The sequence below is a fragment of the Alosa alosa genome, chromosome 7 (assembly GCF_017589495.1).
Source record: "Alosa alosa isolate M-15738 ecotype Scorff River chromosome 7, AALO_Geno_1.1, whole genome shotgun sequence".
NCBI classification, from domain to species: domain Eukaryota; kingdom Metazoa; phylum Chordata; class Actinopteri; order Clupeiformes; family Clupeidae; genus Alosa; species Alosa alosa.
Window position 1 is genome coordinate 34,071,608 of NC_063195.1, and position 18,650 is coordinate 34,090,257.

The window sequence follows — 18,650 nt, forward strand, 5'->3', positions numbered from 1 at the left end:
TTAAAAAAACTGTGTGCACTGTTATTTTACTGTCCACATCTGGGCAGGCTGGTTGGTGCTGACTCGTGCTGGCTTGGAAAATGTGGAATGTCCCCTAGAGAGTGAACATTTATTGTAGAATTCTGTCCAACACATTTCCATAGGTAGCCATTTGAGTTATGTGAGATATTTTTGTAAGGTGTTACAATTTAGCCAAACTCAAGAAAATTGAATTGGAAATTGAGTCCGAAATGTAGTCACTGATGAACCAATTATGTCATGGCTCATTGTGTTCCATATTACTCTGAAATGATGCCACTTCACTCCTCCCGGTACATATTAGCTGTAGCCAGTCTATTTTTGGGCTTAATATCTGGGCTGAGTGCAGTAGCTTGCATACCCGTCTCCCTGATTGAATCAGATGTCCTGCACGAGACGTGAGGTGATTTAAGTAGAAGATTGAATCAAGCGATTTCTACTGATTAGAGGTGGGCAATAATGGCCACAGCTGGTAGGTCTGGACTTTAGAACATGATCTGGTTGTCCCAGGTGATTCATTACCAGCGTCCTTTAATGTACACTGTGATTAAATGCTATAGTAAAGTCATTTGTGTCTCATTTCATCCCAACTGAATTACAGACGACATGCAAAGGCAGCACTGACTTGCAAACTTGATTTTATGATCTATCAGCTATAGGGTCTGTATTCTTCTTGTAAAGTGAGTAAGTATAGTGTAAACACGGGGTCAAACCAGAGTCTGGGGTACTGTAGGTTTAAATTCACCAGATTGATGTTCATGTTGTTGCTACGGCTACAGATGTTGTTAAAATGACGGAAATTGAATCACAATTGTCTTGTGGAACTCACTTGCTTACTTGTCTTGTGGACCTCATTCACCGACCTTGGCCCATACGCAGACTATGGACAGAAAATACATTTGTTTGTCATTTGTTTACTATCCAAATCTCATTGAATTTCTCAAAATGAAGTGTAGAATTGACAGCTTGCTCCTTGGTGATTGGGTTATTTTTGAAGTGTAAGTGAGTCATGTTTGATGGTTGCCAGAAGTAAACTGAGACAGACATTTGACATTTCTGTTAGAGGTTAGAAGTGATGCAGGGATGTGTTCCCTTCTTGTACATAGCACCTTACTGTCAACGTTCAAGTGCTCATTATCAGCCTGGCTTCAGAAGGACAAGCAGAACACACAATCCTATATTAGCCCTTAGCTGTTTGTTTTTTCATGCATGTTGCCAAGCATCTTGTAAGGGCAAGCCAGGATAACTTTTAACATTATGAGCAGTTGATGTTCCGGGCTTCTAAGGGCAAAGTTTGGCCTTAAAGGAGAATGCTGGCGATTTTTCACATAGATCTCTGTTTGTTTGAGGTCACGAGTACGAAATAAAAAAAATAAAAAAACGGTGCTACCTAGCTCGAGTTGCTGCAGCCAACAGCTAGAGTAGCAAGGCAGCTACAGTGCTACACTCTAGGGGCATGAGCCCCCATGTTTTATGCCCCCAGAGTATAGCACTGCTGCCTGGCTCGGTGACCTTGAGCTACAGAGATTTATGTGAAAAATCGCCTTCTCATCTCATCACTGATGTCCCACCCACTCCATTCCCATCAAGAATGATGCAATTATGGTTTCAATATTCAAAAGTCTGTGGGAGACCACAAACTGACTACGATCGCACCTTCCACCATGGTTCCCGTTTTCATTATTTTGGGCCAGACACCTGTTCTGAGGCTTCGAGCTATTTTATTTATTCAGTGTGTACTACAGTAATTTCCTGTGTATTAGCCACATTGTGTATAAACCGCAGGACAGTGTTTTATGCAGGTAAAAAAACAAAAACATATGCCCCTGTGCATTAACCTCATGGCTGAAGAAATTTTGCTAAATCAATTCCTCGGCTGATAGTTGGGAAATTACGTAATGTCTGTGTGACTATGCTATGCAGACATCATTATGTGTTTACAACATTGCATACTGAAAATGGAGAGAGCAGGAATACAAAATTGCAGGGACATTTCTCTTTTCGTCTTTCAGCTTGCCTACCATTGTTCACATATGTTAACTGACAGTTAACTGACTGACTGGTAATTTGGCCTATCAGGTGCTAATCGCAAAAGCTTTTGGAAAATAACTCTGAGATCTGTATTTTCCTGGCAGAGAGCTCACACTGTGTCAGCTTTATCTCTCTCTCACAGGGGCCTGGCATTTGCTTCTGAAAAACACTCCCTTTCCTCTGTCATGTGTGCTTTGGAGCCTTGCCTCGATCATCTGTGCCTTTGACCTCTCTCTGAAATTGTAGTTTTGATGGGCGCTGCAAAAGAACCTGATATGTTCTTTCCTTATTTTTGAATGTCTCTAGCCTGTCAGATATTTGTTGATTGATGTATTGGATTTGATGCCAAACTTAGTAAAGTTCAGGCAATTTTCACTGCTTTGTTTTCCATAACCCTGCTCATGTTGCAGGCAAGTCTTTAAATTTGATTGTATTAGATCATATTTTTATAATATGTCAGACTTGATGATGAGGACTTGACAATATTCCAGTACAGATCACCCAATGGTTTGCTAATGCTTCTATTCCCCCCCCCCCCTCTCATAGATCGTGAGGACCAATCAATTCTCTGCACGTGAGTAACTTCTGTCTGCTCAGCAGGCTCGTGCTTCCTTAATCAATGAGAGATAATGAGTCCGTTGTGTTCTGCTGTACCCTCTTCACTGCATAAAATTTTGGCTCAACTTTTTCTTTAACTCCATATGAAATGACATATAGCGATGTGGCTCACAGTATTTGCTTTTCCCCTCTAAAATAATGTGTGTTTGACCAGATGGAAGCCACATGAACTCCTTCTGTCAAAGAGCACAACAAATCCTATCGGTCTTGTCTGCTGCTGTAGCCTACATCTGTTTTAGTCATCACCCTTTATAATACCACTGACTTGTTGGAGCACTACATCTTCAGTCTGTAATGAAAATTTCAGTACCACCTCACAGAGTTTAGTTGAAATTGCTGCAGCCTGTGGCCTTTGTCTCTGATGTGGCGCTCACAGTCTGCTTGAGCACCCTACACTGCACCCTTGTCAGCAGGGCCTGATTGGTGTTGGAGCTCACCACTCTGTCTCTTGGCTTTTGGACAGTGCTTTGGTGCGGGGGCCAGTCTGCGTTGCGTAAGACCCATGGTGGAGCAGCAGAATTCTGCTTGTTGCTTTACTAAATCAGAACTCCTGGCACGCCAGCCAGGAGAAATACGGAGCGGGTTGCTGCACGCTTCTTCGAGTGTAACCCGGTTTCTGATTTACAGCTCGCTGATGAGGAACGCAGAAGAAAGCACGCCAGAGGCAAGCGCTGCCAAGACTGGATGAAGTGGCTGTAGTGAGACGTTTGGATGATGGAAAATTGCTGGAATTTTTTGCCACCTCCTTTTGGTCTCCTGCCTCAGTCTGTGAACTGATGGTTTCAGGAATCATTCGAGGCTGGGTGCAGTTTGTGGAATAAAGGCACAAGTTTTCTGAGTAGATGGGGAAGGTTAATTGAAGTATACGGTATAAAGAGACAAACACAAATCTTTAGTAATTTTCTATTAACACTAGAAGAGGGGGATGCCAAGACACTGATGGCCTCAGTCTTTAGTTCGAATGAACTAAAATGAGTGTTCAGAGAGAGATCTTTTTTTTTTACTGAAACTGGTTTGCAGGAAGAGACCAAACGAGGCCAACAAAGTTATTTTGTTGGATGGAGCACTGTGTATTGAGGACATGGTGTCCTTGTGTGTGTGTGTGTGTGTGTGTGTGTGTGTGTGTGTGTGTGTGTGTGTGTGTGTGTGTGTGTGTGTCAGGGGAAGGCTGTGAGAGGGAGCAGCAGAAGGTCACCTGAATCCAAACGTGCTGGACGTGAGAGAAGGATGTCCTGTGGGGAGCTGAAGCCTCTGAGTGAACTCACGGCCTCAGCTCCTCAGCTGGTCACCACTGCTCCCTATAGGAGATGTTGTGCTCCTCAGCTGGTCACCACTGCTCCCTATAGGAGATGGTGTGCTCCTCAGCTGGTCACCTGCTCCCTATAGGAGATGTTGTGCTCCTCCGCTCCTCAGCTGGTCACCACTGCTCCCTATAGGAGATGTTGTGTTCCTCAGCTGGTCACCTGCTCCCTATAGGAGATGTTGTGCTCCTCAGCTGGTCACCACTGCTCCCTATAGGAGATGTTGTATTCCTCAGCTGGTCACCACTGCTCCCTATAGGAGATGTTGTGCTCCTCAGCTGGTCACCACTGCTCCCTATAGGAGATGTTGTATTCCTCAGCTGGTCACCTGCTCCCTATAGGAGATGTTGTGCTCCTCAGCTGGTCACCACTGCTCCCTATAGGAGATGGTGTGCTCCTCAGCTGGTCACCACTGCTCCCTATAGGAGATGGTGTGCTCCTCAGCTGGTCACCACTGCTCCCTATTAAGGTTTTGCACCTACGTCATAATGTCATGTGACCGTTTGTTTACAACTAGAGTGGTAGGCAAGAATGGTAGGCAAGCCTACAACAGTCGGGTTGCATAGGCTACACATGGCTACAAAAAGCTTCAAAATTGAAATTTGAATATCAAATATTGACCGGGATGCCGACCACTTGTGTAGGACAGTTGGTTTTACAATAAGAAGCAAAAAGGCAACGAACGACCGTTTAGCCTACCTATCTCGTGGTTGTGGAGGATGATCGTTAGCAGCTGTGAAGTATTTTACTCTCAAGATGGCTAATGGGTGTAGCCTACTGTCTCTAAGACGTGGGGGCTAAAATACAACTATCTACAGTCATCCAAAAATGAATTGCCAGAGATAGGCTATGAAGGGAAAAAGTGCAGCATTTTAAACATGGCAAGATTATTTTTACATTTGATTATCACAAAATAAATCAAAACAGAATAGGCTTATGTGATAGCCTACAGCTCAGTTAGGCTAACTCCCGTATGTCAAAATAAACTGATTTTTGAGCTGAACTTAACACAGCAACCTCAAACACCGCTTGAACCTATAGGCTACTGCTTCAGTCATGTAAGAAATAAGCATAAGTTCATGAATTCATAAGTTTATGAATTATCTTTACCCGTTTAATCAAGTCCACATTACTAAAATAACAGCATATTTAAAGGCTGAGCTAGCATAACAGCCTAATATAGCCGATACTGCAATGAACTAGTAAAAAAGTTTCACACAATTAATGAACTTTATCACTTACATTCTGAGTTTTTCTGGGTGGTTATATATCCATGCAGATGCCGTCTTGAATGAGTCATCGCTGTTATATGTTATAATATGTTACAGGATTCATGACTTTAACGACATTAATGTTACATGATGCTGACTGACGCTGTAGGCTACCGTTTTAACGTCTGCTGAGTCTACATGCCTACCAAAAGCTGGCGCTGTTCAGTTCAAGTTAAATGATTAAATATTGTTTGATTTTGTGTCAACTTTCAGAGGGAAGACATGTTCCTTTCTGGCCAAATTTCACAGCTTCTAAGAAAGTCTATCGTCTTTGTGTAAACCGAGTTTTGAACAGAGAAAAAAAGTTAGGCTACCATAGGCTACATGCAGGTTCTCCCATAACGTTATCGATACAGATCAATGCACCAAATCAGGGCGATTTTAGCGAAATAACGTTCCTGTGACAGGCTATCAAATATTGAACAATGGGATAACGTTTCATCATCACCTTTATTGATGCCTGAAATGTTGACAATGCTGAAATACAGAGATGTAGCCTACTGAGAGGCAGCTGCAGACAACGATGTTCAATGGGTTCAACTTGTCCCTTGCCTACCAGGTGGATGTAAACAAAGCTATAGAACCTAGAATACGTCACATGAAAAACGTTAATAGGAGATGTTGTGTTCCTCAGCTGGTCACCACTGCTCCCTATAGGAGATGTTGTGTTCCTCAGCTGGTCACCACTGCTCCCTATAGGAGATGGTGTGTGTGTGTTCCTCAATGCACGTTTGCGCGCGATCACAATTGTTGAGGCACACGACACCCCCTGCATGCCGCGTTGATGACACAATTCTGTGGACTATGCAGGACTACGCCAGGCCTATGACTCTCATAGTCGGCAAGATCAAGGCAGACACTCATAGCACCCCTCCCCCATTTAACGGCCATAACTTGCTGGCTGACTGATAACCACTGGCAAATTGCTGAAGAAAAAACTGGACAGTCACCCATACTGGTTGGCAGTATTGCCTGTCATTTTTATGTGCACATAACATTTTTCAGATTCTCATTTTTCTGAGAGGACTGCTGCATTAATAGCAGATACAAAACATATCCAGTTAAGCCCCAGGAAATGTCTTGTCAATAGTAATAGTCAGTGGATACAGCCGTTTCTTGGGGTTTATCAGCAGATTGTTTGCTTAGGAATTGGTGCACCCCTGCCAGGATGACTCATTCTTTTGTTCAGTATTTTCTCAGAAGAGGATCTTATTTATACTAACTCCCATAGCATTCTCTTGCCTCAGATAATGGCAGTTGTAAAAAGAGGAGAGAGATTGAGTTGAGTGAACTTGGTTCTGGACAGGGCAGAATCCACACTGTTCTCACATCAGCGGAGGAACGCCGATGACCACAGCTCCAAATGTGGCGCGCTAGCCACAGTGCATCGGGTTACCATTGGAATGTCTAGCGCATTGACTCCGAGTGTCAGTCACAGAGATTGTGCCTGGCAGCGTAGCGCTCCTCCGCGCGAGCTGTCATCACCCCCGGACCCAGCGATCCACTCCCCCTCACCCTGGACGCTCCCCTCGGAAACCACAGCTGCTGACTCAGACCCAACACACTTGGATTCATCAAGGCCCACGTCCACAGCGCACCACTCGCAATGTCATTTTAGCTCTTTCTGCCTTTTTTATTTCGAGGATGAGGGTTTGGGCAGGACACAATCAGGCTCCTGTAAAATGCGGATGCTGTCAGTATGCTCCAATGTCTGTCTGTTTCTATGACGTTTTGTGTCTTTAACACAGAGGTGAATCAGGTGCAGGCAAGACAGAAAACACCAAAAAGGTCATCCAGTACCTGGCCTACGTTGCTTCCTCTCACAAAGGAAGAAAAGACCACATTCCAGTGAGTATCTTTGTCCTCCCTCGTCTGTGTGTCCACCTTGTCACTCACCACTACTGTGTCCACTGGCTGCTGTCGTTGACGATGACCGCAGGGCTACTCCACTGTGTGGTGGAGTGGAGTGGAGTGGCCTGGCTGAAGGAGGTCCATGGCAGGAAATCGCCTGAAAAACAGCTTAAATCCCAATTCAGTAAAGAAGTTGCTAAACAGTCATTAAAGGTGCATACAGTGCAGTGGGCCACGGAACCAGGCGCTTCCCTGGGGGGGGGGAGGGAGGGTGAATGTAGCCTGGCGTGAAGTCACTTCTGTCCCAGACCTGTACAGCCATTATCATTGGCTGTCAAACAGCTGCAAAGCATGGGCCTTAGCATTAACGGACCCACATCATGTGAGGAGAAGTGCTTTGACTTTTGGAGACAGGCTGGGAGACAGTGCACATAAGCTGCCGGTTCCCTGCAGTAATAAACAATGCTGTTGTTCTGCACTGTGTTTCTGAGTGGGACCTCTGGCTTACCCACTCACTGTGCTCTGGCAGTCGCCTCTAACACTGACATTTGTTTATTTGCAATGAACAGCCAGAGTCGCCAAAAGCAGTGAAGCTACAGGCAAGTGTTTCATGTCCTTTCCATGCTGTTAATCTGAGTATATTTGCATGCATTACTAACGTTGTAGTTCGGAAAAAGGGTCAATTTGACGTGTTTGTTTGCGCTGAAAGCCCTTCTGCTCTTAGAGTAGACGTGCGTAGATGCATTCAGCGGGCTTTTTATCCCTTCTGTTGAAATGCATTAACAATAATACATTTAGAGAAAAATGCTTTGCAGATTTCTTACACGGGGAAGCTAATCTGGTCCTGGGTCTTCCCCTATAGAGCTCAATTTAAGAATCAAGCAGTTTAGCCATCTGTGCAAGCAAACAAAGACAAACAAATATTGGGGGATTGACCTATTTTCAGAAATGTTTGGGGTCACAATGGTTGGTAGAAAATCAGATTTAACTTTTGCATGCATTTTGTAAAATACTTTGCAAATACTAAGATGTATTCTGTATCATTGAATTGCATATATTGGCTTCCAACTCATGATTCCAGTAATTCTTGATTGAAATGCCTGTAAATATAAGAATATTTTCTCTCTCCCAAGCATGTACTATTTGATGATTTCAAATCCCTGCAGTGCCTCTTACCACAACTTTTTAATCAGCTTAATAATGATTCTAGATGTCAGTTTTTTTTTAATGTGTTTGTTTTGAAATATGGATGTGAACTGAATAGGATGTTTGTATAAGTATAATAGTGTTGTAATTATGTTGTAGGATTTTAGTAGTCTGAGTAGGTAATGTTTAAGAAGATTTGAAAGTAGAGGTGGCTTAGGTAGTCATGGGAAAAACCTGAGGACACACTTGCTCCCAGTTAGCAACCTGCTGGTCCCATTTAGCAGGAGGCACTTTTGTCTCTCAGTGCTCTCACTTAACTGTTGCCCCTCTTACCTTGTGTTCATGTATTTGTGTTTCCATGATCATTAACACTTGTTTGTTTCCATGATAACATTTGAAACTGCCCACTGACTACAGAGTGGATCCCTGTTTTATGTGAGTAGCATGTAGAGCCTGTTCCTTTACTCACACACCTCACAGTACAATACTGAAGCCAAAGCATCAGGGGCCCAAAGTGTGAAAGTCTTGTGTATGTCCTTCTGATGTTGATGGGGATCCATGGGAACTGCTTTCTTCCATCTCTTTCTGGCATTTGATCTAACTCACCCCTCAGTCTTACACTTGATTTATTGTGCTGCTTAATTTAAATAGACACTGTTGCATGAGTAGAACTGTTTTAATATTTAAGTGCTGAGTGTTTTGTGTCCGTTCCCAGAACATCTGTCCCCATCCCCATAGTCCAGTGTTGCCTGTGTTGTTCGTGTGCGTATAGCAGCGAAGCGTGCAGCGTGTTCTGCTTTCAACTGTAGCACTGCCGTGAAAGCTCCCCGCTGCTTGAACTTGAACTCTTCTGTAGAGCCACATTCCGTGGCGATAGCCTGCAGTTCTTCAGCTCTCAGTGGCCTGATGTCCAGATGGAGACTCTTTGTCCACCCCTCCTCTCCTCGCGTCCAGCTTGGCCAGGGGTGATGTCACAGGAGATCAGCTCGGTCCCGCTAGAGGCCGCGGCCTGCCAGACAAGCCCGCTTTATTAAGAGTCTGTCCGAGTAACCGCAGCCGGACTGAGAAGAGAACAGAGAGAGCCAAGAGGAACCGATGGAGCCAAAGCCCCCACATGCAGCTCCAGTTCAGGGGAGGCCATTCCATTTCACATTCCCATTCCCATATGCTCACTCGGATATGATGTCCCCTGGTCATGAGCATAATGTGTCTCGTCCAGATGTTGCGGTATTTCTGGCTGCGTCACATTTATCTATGAAATGCCTTTTGTTAACCGCAATACTGACCAACTGCTCTGGTTACTTAAACGTAGAAGACAAAGCCCTGGCCCTGAGGGCCCGTTAGGAGGCCCCAGGTGACCTGTGGGTGGACACGATCAAATAGAGAGGAGACAGAGACTGGCTTGAACTGCAAGTGATCACAGATGAGATATTGAAATGGTTCAGGTTGGGAATAATGGCTGGATTTACTGGGAGTGTACAAGCCTTCTGAATTTCTTCTAAGCAGAACTTTCCAGACTTTGAGGCATGAGTAATTCACCTCATTTGAAATTAAATGTTCAACCTTTGGTCAGTTTCTCCAGTGAAATACAGCACAGTAAGTTTTATGACGTTTGCTTTCTGGTGAGGCCCCTTGCTATACTGTCATCACGGTCTGAGCTCGCCATAAAGTGATGAGAGATGATTTTATGTGTGTGTAAAGATCTCCGGTGCAGTCTGCAGTAAGTCAGTCCTGTTCTGCTAGACCACATAAGCCAGAACAGCCAAGCTGCCTAGTCCACTGGTCTCAACCCACTGCTGTGCGGCCGGTACCCCACATCTGGAGTTGAGAGTTCCAGTTGCAGCGTGCTGTCTGGGACACACATGTGAGCCGTAGAGGGTCTACAGATTTACTGTTTCTGTGAGCTGAGCTCTGCTCAGTTAACTGTGGGACAGCCACCATCACTTTTCTGTTGTTTTGGTAAATATATTGACAGAAAGGTCGATGTGAATTTGTAGATAGTGATTCTAAAGGGAAACAGTGCTGTTGCTCTGTGCTGTGGTTACTGTTGTACTATACAAGCTCAAAGTCCAATTTGGATCGTCTGTTGTTTGTGATTTACGGACAACTTGAAGGAGAGGAGGTAACTGCTTTCCCTTGTGCATGGTTTTAAACAACTCGGCCCCTTTTCTTGCAGAATTAGCTGTGAATTAGCCTGCTGATTTGGAGGAGATGCCTGGGCATCACCATGGCAGCGCAGACCAGAGAGGCATCTGGGTCAGGCCCCTAATGCCTGTCAATTGGACCCCCGCTGCTGTTTGTCGTCGTCCTCCATTTTTACCCGATTTATACTCACCACCCCCCACCCCGAGGTTCTGCAGTTTGATTGGGCGCTGAGTTCATTGCTAGCAGCCTAAAGAATTACAGTGTTAGTGTCTGCAGTTGTATGGACACAGTGTTTGTGTCTGCAGTAGTATGGACACAGAGAATTACAGTGTTTGTGTCTGCAGTTGTATGGACACAGAGAATTACAGTGTTTGTGTCTGCAGTTGTATGGACACAGTGGTTGTGTCTGCAGTTGTATGGACACAGAGAATTACAGTGTTTGTGTCTGCAGTTGTATGAACACAGTGTTTGTGTCTGCAGTTGCATGGACACAGTGTTTGTGTCTGCAGTTGCATGGACACAGTGTTTGTGTCTGCAGTTGTATGGACACAGTGTTTGTGCCTGTAGTAGTATGGACACAGAGAAAAACAAATCTAAGATTTGGAGCTTTGTGAGTGACAGACAAAATTTCAATAGAAATTGTGTTTACTACATACAAAGCTATTTTACCCATAACAACATTGTGTATCCATTTTCAGTGCTTAATTAAGTCTCTGTGGAACTGTCAAGCAATTGATGTGATTGGCCCTGAAGTTTATTTCCTAGGCCTGAATAAGCACTCTTGAGTGTAAATGTCGAGCTAAATGAAGCCCTTGAATACTCTGGCTTTGGTGGGGCAACTTTTTATTCAATTTCGGAGTTGATTTTCTAGCTGTCTTGTTTAATTTCCTCTTCAGTCAGACTCTACAAGACGAGCCAGTGCCATTCAGGCATACAAGGAGAAGTTTATAATTATGTGCCTCAAGGGCTCGCAATTGGGGGGATTATCAAAACCGAAACCGCAAATCTCCCAGAGCCCATCCGTAAACCTATGGAAGATTTGTGTTTTTACCCGACGTAATGGGAAAGTCATTAATACATCAGCAGCACCCCAAAGCCAAAGGGAAAATCTGCCTCACAGGCTTCCTCTCCCTCGTGTGTGACGGCCTCCTGGGCCTCCACTGCTGTGGCTGGACGGCAGAGCGGTGACGTTACGCCACCTGTCCAGATTTCCTCTCGGGCGGCCCGGAGCCCTAGTCCCTGTCTGAGGTGTGAGTGAAAAGGCAGGTCCGTATCCCCTCGGGGGGGAGTCTTTAGGATTGACACTTTCTGGTTTGACCTGGCCAATATGAGGCTTCCTGCTGTGGATTTGACATGTCTCTGGCTGGTGGAATCCAGGCGAAGGCATTTTGTAAGCCACGCATTATCTTATGGGCTAAAAGACAATCTGAGTAATGAACCAGATTGCTAGCAGTTGATAGCTGATAAGAATATGGGTCACCCCCCCACCACACCCCCCAGCATTGGTCAATTTCAAGTAATTTTCCAAGTTATCATTTGGGCTTACCATATGCTATATTTCTTTACGTGTCACAGACCTATAATAATTAAATCCTACTGTGAACACATGGTTTCTTGAGCTATTTGCCATGGAGACCTTGTTTATTCGTAAAAGACGGCTCCCTCTTTGAGGTGAGGCCTCAGCTCCAGATGGCCCTGTGTGCTGGCCTGAATATGATTTGTTGAAGTGAACCATATGCCACGCAGCGGAAATGTCTGTAGTGGTTTCTAGAGCAACAGAAGTCTCACACAAGCGCGGCTCTCCAGAGGTGTGCAGTGATATTGTGTGAACAGGCCATAGAGAACACTTCCATTTCTGCTCTGACATCACCACGTTACTCAGGTTTTAAACGTGACCCTGCCACGAGAGTGGCTCTCAGAGTAGTGGGCACCTAACACGTTACTCAGGTTTTAAACGTGACCCTGCCACGAGAGCAGCTCTCAGAGTAGTGGGCACCTAACACGTTACTCAGGTTTTAAATGTGACCCTGCCACGAGAACGGCTCTCAGAGTAGTGGGCACCTAAGAAAGCAAGAACTCCTATGACCATCCTATGACTAAACTGCATCAGACACATAGGAATGTACAGAGATGTACTATAGGGATGTGCATATGAATCATTTAAAATAAACCGGCAGTGTTATTCTGTTATTATTTGGTTATTTGCGTTACCAACACTGCTATTTTGTGGGTGCATTATCAAGAGCATAATGTGGATAGTTTCTGGTCTTTCTGGCACGGCATCCCCAGCAATGAATCACCGAATAGGGATATTGATATTCGTGTAGTAAATTTCGAACCAGTTATTCCACAATCCGCGCACTGCACACCCCTGATGGAAATCTGTCTGCATTGTGAGTTACGCAGTGGCTGTGTAATTCAGTACGTTTTAAGCCAATGGAAGAGTCAGAGTCTGTCTTGTGTTAGGATCTGAAGACCACTAGGCTTAAAGACAAGGACATTGGAAGAATGTTCCTTCAAGGATAAGTGTTTCATAAGCACTTCAGTCTTTTCTCGCTTCTCTCATGTTTCTCCATTGCTCTCCTGCCCATTCACTTCTTGCTCAGTTCCACCCACTGGTATGAACATGCAAAGATCATAAGCTTCAGTCATATAGGAGATGTACCATTGAATTAGATAGGACCCATTAAGTAACATGTGGTCACAAATTGTCTAGTCTCGCTTGTGCTCCAGATTTTGCAGCAATGTCTTTTGCTCTCCTCTCATATTTCCTCTTTAGTCTTTCTCTCGCTCCTTCCGTACCGATAGCTGTCTCCCTGTGTGTCCTCGTAGCTTTCCTCGGGAGGAGTGGGTTACCTTGATAGGTCACGAGCTCCCCGTGGCAGCTGTATGGGCTGAGCATGACTCAGGGTGTAGGCTAATGGAGGGGGGTGTTGACGTATGATATTGAATGTTGATGAAGTGATGATGTATGAAGTTGGGTGCAGATGTTGAGGGGTGGGTGCAGCAGCAGGGCCTTGCGTTAAAGTCCCTCTCTCTGTCCGCAGGGCGAGCTGGAACGGCAGCTCTTACAGGCCAACCCCATCCTGGAGTCCTTCGGCAACGCCAAGACAGTCAAGAATGACAACTCGTCACGCTTCGTGAGTCATACAATATTGTGCAGTTTCAAACAGTGCCATTTTGTATGTTTTGTTTTTTTTGTTTTTTTTACAGCACCAACACCTTTATGTAGCATAGCGTCCTCGTTCAGATAGTTCAGCTCATGCACAGTAGACCTATAGCTCTTGTCTCTACCTCCTAAATGGCCTCTAGTCGTGCAGCCTTTTGCTGGCAGATTTCAGAGCTGTCAGGGCACTTTGAGGATCACACGTCAAATTGGAGTCTGAGGAATTTGATTATCCTGGTCTTCCTGCAGATAATCATTGCAGGGGCTTTCCACATGAATGCGAGCGTCTGCTAATCATTAATGGCCATTCTGGGTCTGGCTTGAGTTTAGTCAAGAGCAGCTCTGCTCTGCAGCTCTCTGCTGTGCGTGGTGATGAACCAGGCTAAGGCTAATTGCCCAGAGTGATGAAAAACAGTGGTGCTCCACTTCAGAGGGAGACAGAAGGCCATGCATGTTGGTGTTGGAGGTAGATAGGAATGATGTAAGAAGCCAAACACAAGGAAAGGAAGGCAGTCATGACTCATACAGCAATTAATGTAACCAACATTTCGTCTCTCCCTTAGGGAAAGTTCATCCGGATCAACTTTGATGTCACTGGATACATCGTTGGGGCCAATATTGAGACTTGTATCCTTTTAATTATAGTATGCTCTGATGTTTAAGTAGAGAATGATGACGACAGATGTACAACATATTGCCTAATGTTTACCTCTCGTTTATTAGTTAATTGCTTTGACTGGTCAATGGTTTTAATTTGCCTTCTCTCAGACAGACATTGGTGGTGTTATTTCAGGTTGAGATGGACGTATAATATGCTTCTCCATGGTAGTTCTGGGCCAGTGCATTACATTATACATTCATATTCCAGCCCATAATGTGATTCATGTGTTTGATCAGTGTGAGGCACAGCGAGTGAGTCCAGACAGTCGAGGAAAGTGATAAGCCACAAGCAAAACTCCTGCTCAGCAATAAAACCAAAGATGTGTTGATATACAGTAACACTTCTTTTCCATCACTGCTGCCCGCAAACGTATCCCTTTCAGCCCCCAGAGGTCCGTAGCTTTCTCTCCTTCTTTGAAGAGTTCCTTGACCGTGCCAATCAGACCTTCTGGAAAAATCCAGAGCCATCCGCCAAGCCAAAGACGAGCGCACCTTCCACATCTTCTACCAGCTGCTGTCCGGCGCTGGGGAGCACCTCAAATGTGAGTCCCAGTCCTGCGGTGGCGTGCGGCCGGCCGCCAGCCTGGCCCCTCCTCCCATTCCCCACCGCCTGCCTCATGTCCACTGACAGGAATATGGCCGTAGATCTCATTACTGGACAGTTACGGTTGAAAGTATTGAGTTACTGGACCGTAGCTTGCTGTGGTTTGTTGGTCTGTTTCTTTGTTGCCAGGTGGCGATCTATAGACGTGTCTGATGAATGTGTCTGTTCTCTTGCCAGCTGATCTGCTCCTGGACGGCTTCAACAGCTACCGATTCCTCTGCAACGGCAACGTTACTATCCCCGGCCAGCAGGACAAGGACAACTTCCAGGAGACCATGGAGGCCATGCGCATCATGAGTTTTACTCACGAGGAGATCGTGGGTAAGGACACACACACACACACACACACAGCCATGCAGAAATATAACATATGAACAGATATGAACAAATATTATTTGTTTTTTCTTTCACACACATCCATGAGCAAATGCGCTTTTCAGAACAGTAAACAGTCCAAAAACGTACTTAATGAGTAAAACAGTTTGTACTATTTAATAATAATATATATTAATCAATCACTGATTTTATTGCTCTCTTCTCCTGTATTTGCAGCCATGCTAAAGGTGGTGTCCTCCGTGCTGCAGTTTGGCAACATCACCTTCAAGAAGGAGAGAAACACAGACCAGGCGTCCATGCCTGAGAACACAGGTACACTGCCGTACGCCGCCTGCGCTTGCTTACCACTCAACCTCCGACACTAAAGTTGGGCCCGTATCCGTTTCGGAACATTCTCAAATTCCATGAGACTCAAGAGACATCTGGTTTCTCCTTGAGTTATGGAGTTCATTTCACGTTGTCTACGCTCATAAACGTCTCAGGGTTGCGGACGGCGTGTTGAGCTGCATACCACCGGGGTGACGCTCAGGAAGGCCCCATCCAATCGGAATGATGGAGAGTCCCGCCGTCTGCAGGACGCGGCCACTCCTGGCCTCCACAGCACCTTCCTCTGGCGCCGTCCAGCGCTGGGCCAATCCCAGTAGTGAAAACAGACTGGGTGGAAGCACTTGAAAAGACATCGAGAGCCTTCAAAAGGCTGCCCAGTCCAGTCAAGTGGTCAGCAGTTGGTTTGGTCAGAAAAAATTAGCCCCGAAAAGATTTCCTGAAGGTTCTTGGCATTGCCTTAGATTTGTCATTGCCATCCAGTTTTGAGTTTCAGAATAAATTAAATGAAACAATGAAGGATGAAACGAGAGAGCGAGCTGAATGACGTGTCCCCTTCACCTCGTATTGCTGCAGTGTGAGGGAGACTCTGATGCATCTGAATTGACAGCTGGAGCTCAAATGACCCAGACTGGGCTGTACTCAGAGTGCACCGCTGGAGAGTATCGCTCTATTAATAGTGACCGACAGTGAATTTGATCAGAGCTGAGGTACCAGAGTGTCCCTGACGCTGAATACCGACATGTCCCCTCTGTCTGATCCTGGAGACACAGTGCAGCTCCAGTGAGGAGACCGGTGTCTGCCAGCAGGTCCTGGGCCTGACCTGGACCGTCGCCACCACTCGCTCGCCGGCTCACTCGGCTCCAAATGTTCGGTGAGTCGGCGCTCTCCTCGGTGCCTGTGATGACAGGCTGGACGTCTCGCTGGCTCCGTCTCGGGGGAAGATGGAGAAATCGCCCTTAAATCAGCCGCACTGCCCCTCTGGGTGCCATAAACAGCAAGCGCTTAGCCGCCTTCCCCTCGCATTCCGCACGGCTTACTCAGCCGACAGGAGGAATTACTCGGGCTCGCGCCGCCGTTAAGGCTGGGGTCTGGGCGATATTGTCAGTGGGGGAGAGAGGCTGAGGCTGAGGCTGCGGAGGTTGAGGAGTGTTGGCAGGGTGCCAGGAGTAGGTCTGGTGGTCCCTGTCTCAAGTGGGCCTCGCTCTGGAAACTTTTCGTACTTCCGATAGGGTCTGCCTGCACCAGGGCGGACATTCAAGTGGTGTTGGAAAAGTAAGAGAGGTATTTGAAAGGTTTCCTCTCCACAAGTCCAAAGTAATCAACATTTAAAAAATAGGCTTCCCCCCGTTAATGTATTTTGTCTTTTTAAGATATCTAGGCTGAAGTTAATATTGACAGCATAAAGTTGTAATTGCCTTTGCTAAGGAAACTCAAGTGAAGATGAATGAGACGCTACTGTAATCTGTGTCGGTACTAAAACCTTTCCCTCTTCCCCACCAGCTGCTCAAAAGCTCTGTCACCTGCTCGGGCTGAATGTGATGGAGTTCACCCGTGCCATCCTGTCCCCCAGGATTAAGGTGGGCAGGGATTACGTCCAGAAGGCTCAGACAAAAGAACAGGTATGACCTCCCCTCATTACACTCTAGTGCTCACCAGCAACCCTGCTGATGCAACAGCATCACCTGCCCTCAGGCCTCAGGCCTACACTGTACTACCTTAGTGTCTGTCAGTCTGTCAACTGAGTTCACGTGGTCACACCTCACAACATCCATCTCTCTCTCCGTCACTCATCCCTGGTCCTCTATGTCCTTCATGTCCATTATGGGATGGCACATTTGGTCTCATCTCAGCAGGAGTCTTTTCACCCTCATTTCTGCAGTCAAAACTTAAAACCAGCAGAGTGAAAGTAGAACACATTTTTTCAGTATATTTACGTTTCATTCTTTCTGTCTTGTTTCACTCAACTCCTCGTTCCAGTTCATCTGTATGAGATGTGAAACCCCTCTATGTGTATTTAAAGACATGAGCTCCCCCTCGAGTTGTAGCCATCCCAGTGACCCTAATCAGAGTTCACAAATGACTGGGGCATAATGAAGCGCAACTGAACCAGCGCTCCAGGGCCCATCTGTCACGTCTCTCCCCCTCTCTCCTTCACACATAGCTGAGCCGTCACACTTCTCGTGTTTTCCTCCTGTCAGTATTGGCCGCCTTATTTTTTTACTCCAGAGGTGACCCGATCTCATTTGACTTGGTGGCTTTGGTGTTTATCATGAGTCAGGATGAGAGTCTGTCTGCTTTGTTTTTTTGTCCTTTATCCACTCGGATCATAATGCTCAGGCCTCACCTGCTTTCTGTCAAATCTGTTAATGAATTACTGTGAATTGTGTGTGTGTGTGTGTGTGTGTGTGTGTGTTACACAGGCGGATTTTGCAGTGGAGGCCCTTGCCAAAGCCACATACGAGAGGCTGTTCCGCTGGCTCGTGCACCGCATCAACAAAGCCCTGGACAGGACCAAGCGCCAGGGCGCCTCCTTTATCGGCATCCTGGACATCGCCGGCTTTGAGATATTCCAGGTTTGACATTCCAGACAATAGCATGTCATTTGTCATTCCCTTTCCGGCACTAAGTGCCTTCGAGGCTCTCGTGAGTGCAGTATTGATTTTGGATCTCCGATGTTTAGATGAATTGATTCAGGGTTCTGCTTGGTCTGATTTTTGAGCCCGAGATGGTTGGCACCGAAAGATGGCATGCAATTTCAGGATTGTGGTCTCGTTTGAGTTCTCTAATGAGACAGACCAAAGCTGTCAGGTTCGTGTGCTAATACTGAACTGAGATCAGATCTGCTTTATGAGACAAGAATCTCCCGTCTTTGTGAGTTTGCTTCGTTTTGATGTCCTCAGATGTACCTCATTATTATGCACTCACCACTTGCTCCAGACTCCAGTCACTTTGCTCTCATAGGGCAACTCATGAGAAAGTGTTTCAGTGAAGGAAACTGTCTCCATGTCTTTGTGTGCAGACCCACAGTAGGACAGATGTTTCCATGTCTTTGTGTGCAGACCCACAGTAGGACAGATGTTTCACCCAGACCCCCCGGTCGTTTGCAGGGTTCACTCCTCGGCCTGCTGCTCTTGTTTACGTTATCGGAGCCAAAAGAACAAAAAAGCAAATTAAAG

The 18,650-nt window shown here is 45.9% G+C and overlaps 1 protein-coding gene across 2 annotated transcripts in view; it reads left to right on the plus strand.

Annotated features, from left to right (window-relative positions):
• The window catches only part of myh10 (myosin, heavy chain 10, non-muscle), a 58,528-nt gene that overhangs the window by 19,105 nt on the left and 20,773 nt on the right, over positions 1–18,650 (plus strand). The window contains exons 4-14 of one of the 2 annotated variants that reach the window (XM_048247155.1): positions 2,596–2,623; positions 6,988–7,087; positions 7,660–7,689; positions 8,654–8,671; positions 13,429–13,521; positions 14,111–14,174; positions 14,651–14,749; positions 14,989–15,132; positions 15,364–15,459; positions 16,975–17,093; positions 17,895–18,047. In XM_048247155.1, coding sequence (XP_048103112.1) covers positions 2,596–2,623; positions 6,988–7,087; positions 7,660–7,689; positions 8,654–8,671; positions 13,429–13,521; positions 14,111–14,174; positions 14,651–14,749; positions 14,989–15,132; positions 15,364–15,459; positions 16,975–17,093; positions 17,895–18,047 — 944 coding nt within the window. The remainder of the gene's footprint in view (positions 1–2,595; positions 2,624–6,987; positions 7,088–7,659; positions 7,690–8,653; positions 8,672–13,428; positions 13,522–14,110; positions 14,175–14,650; positions 14,750–14,988; positions 15,133–15,363; positions 15,460–16,974; positions 17,094–17,894; positions 18,048–18,650) is intronic. The other variant, XM_048247157.1, reaches the window with a different exon arrangement.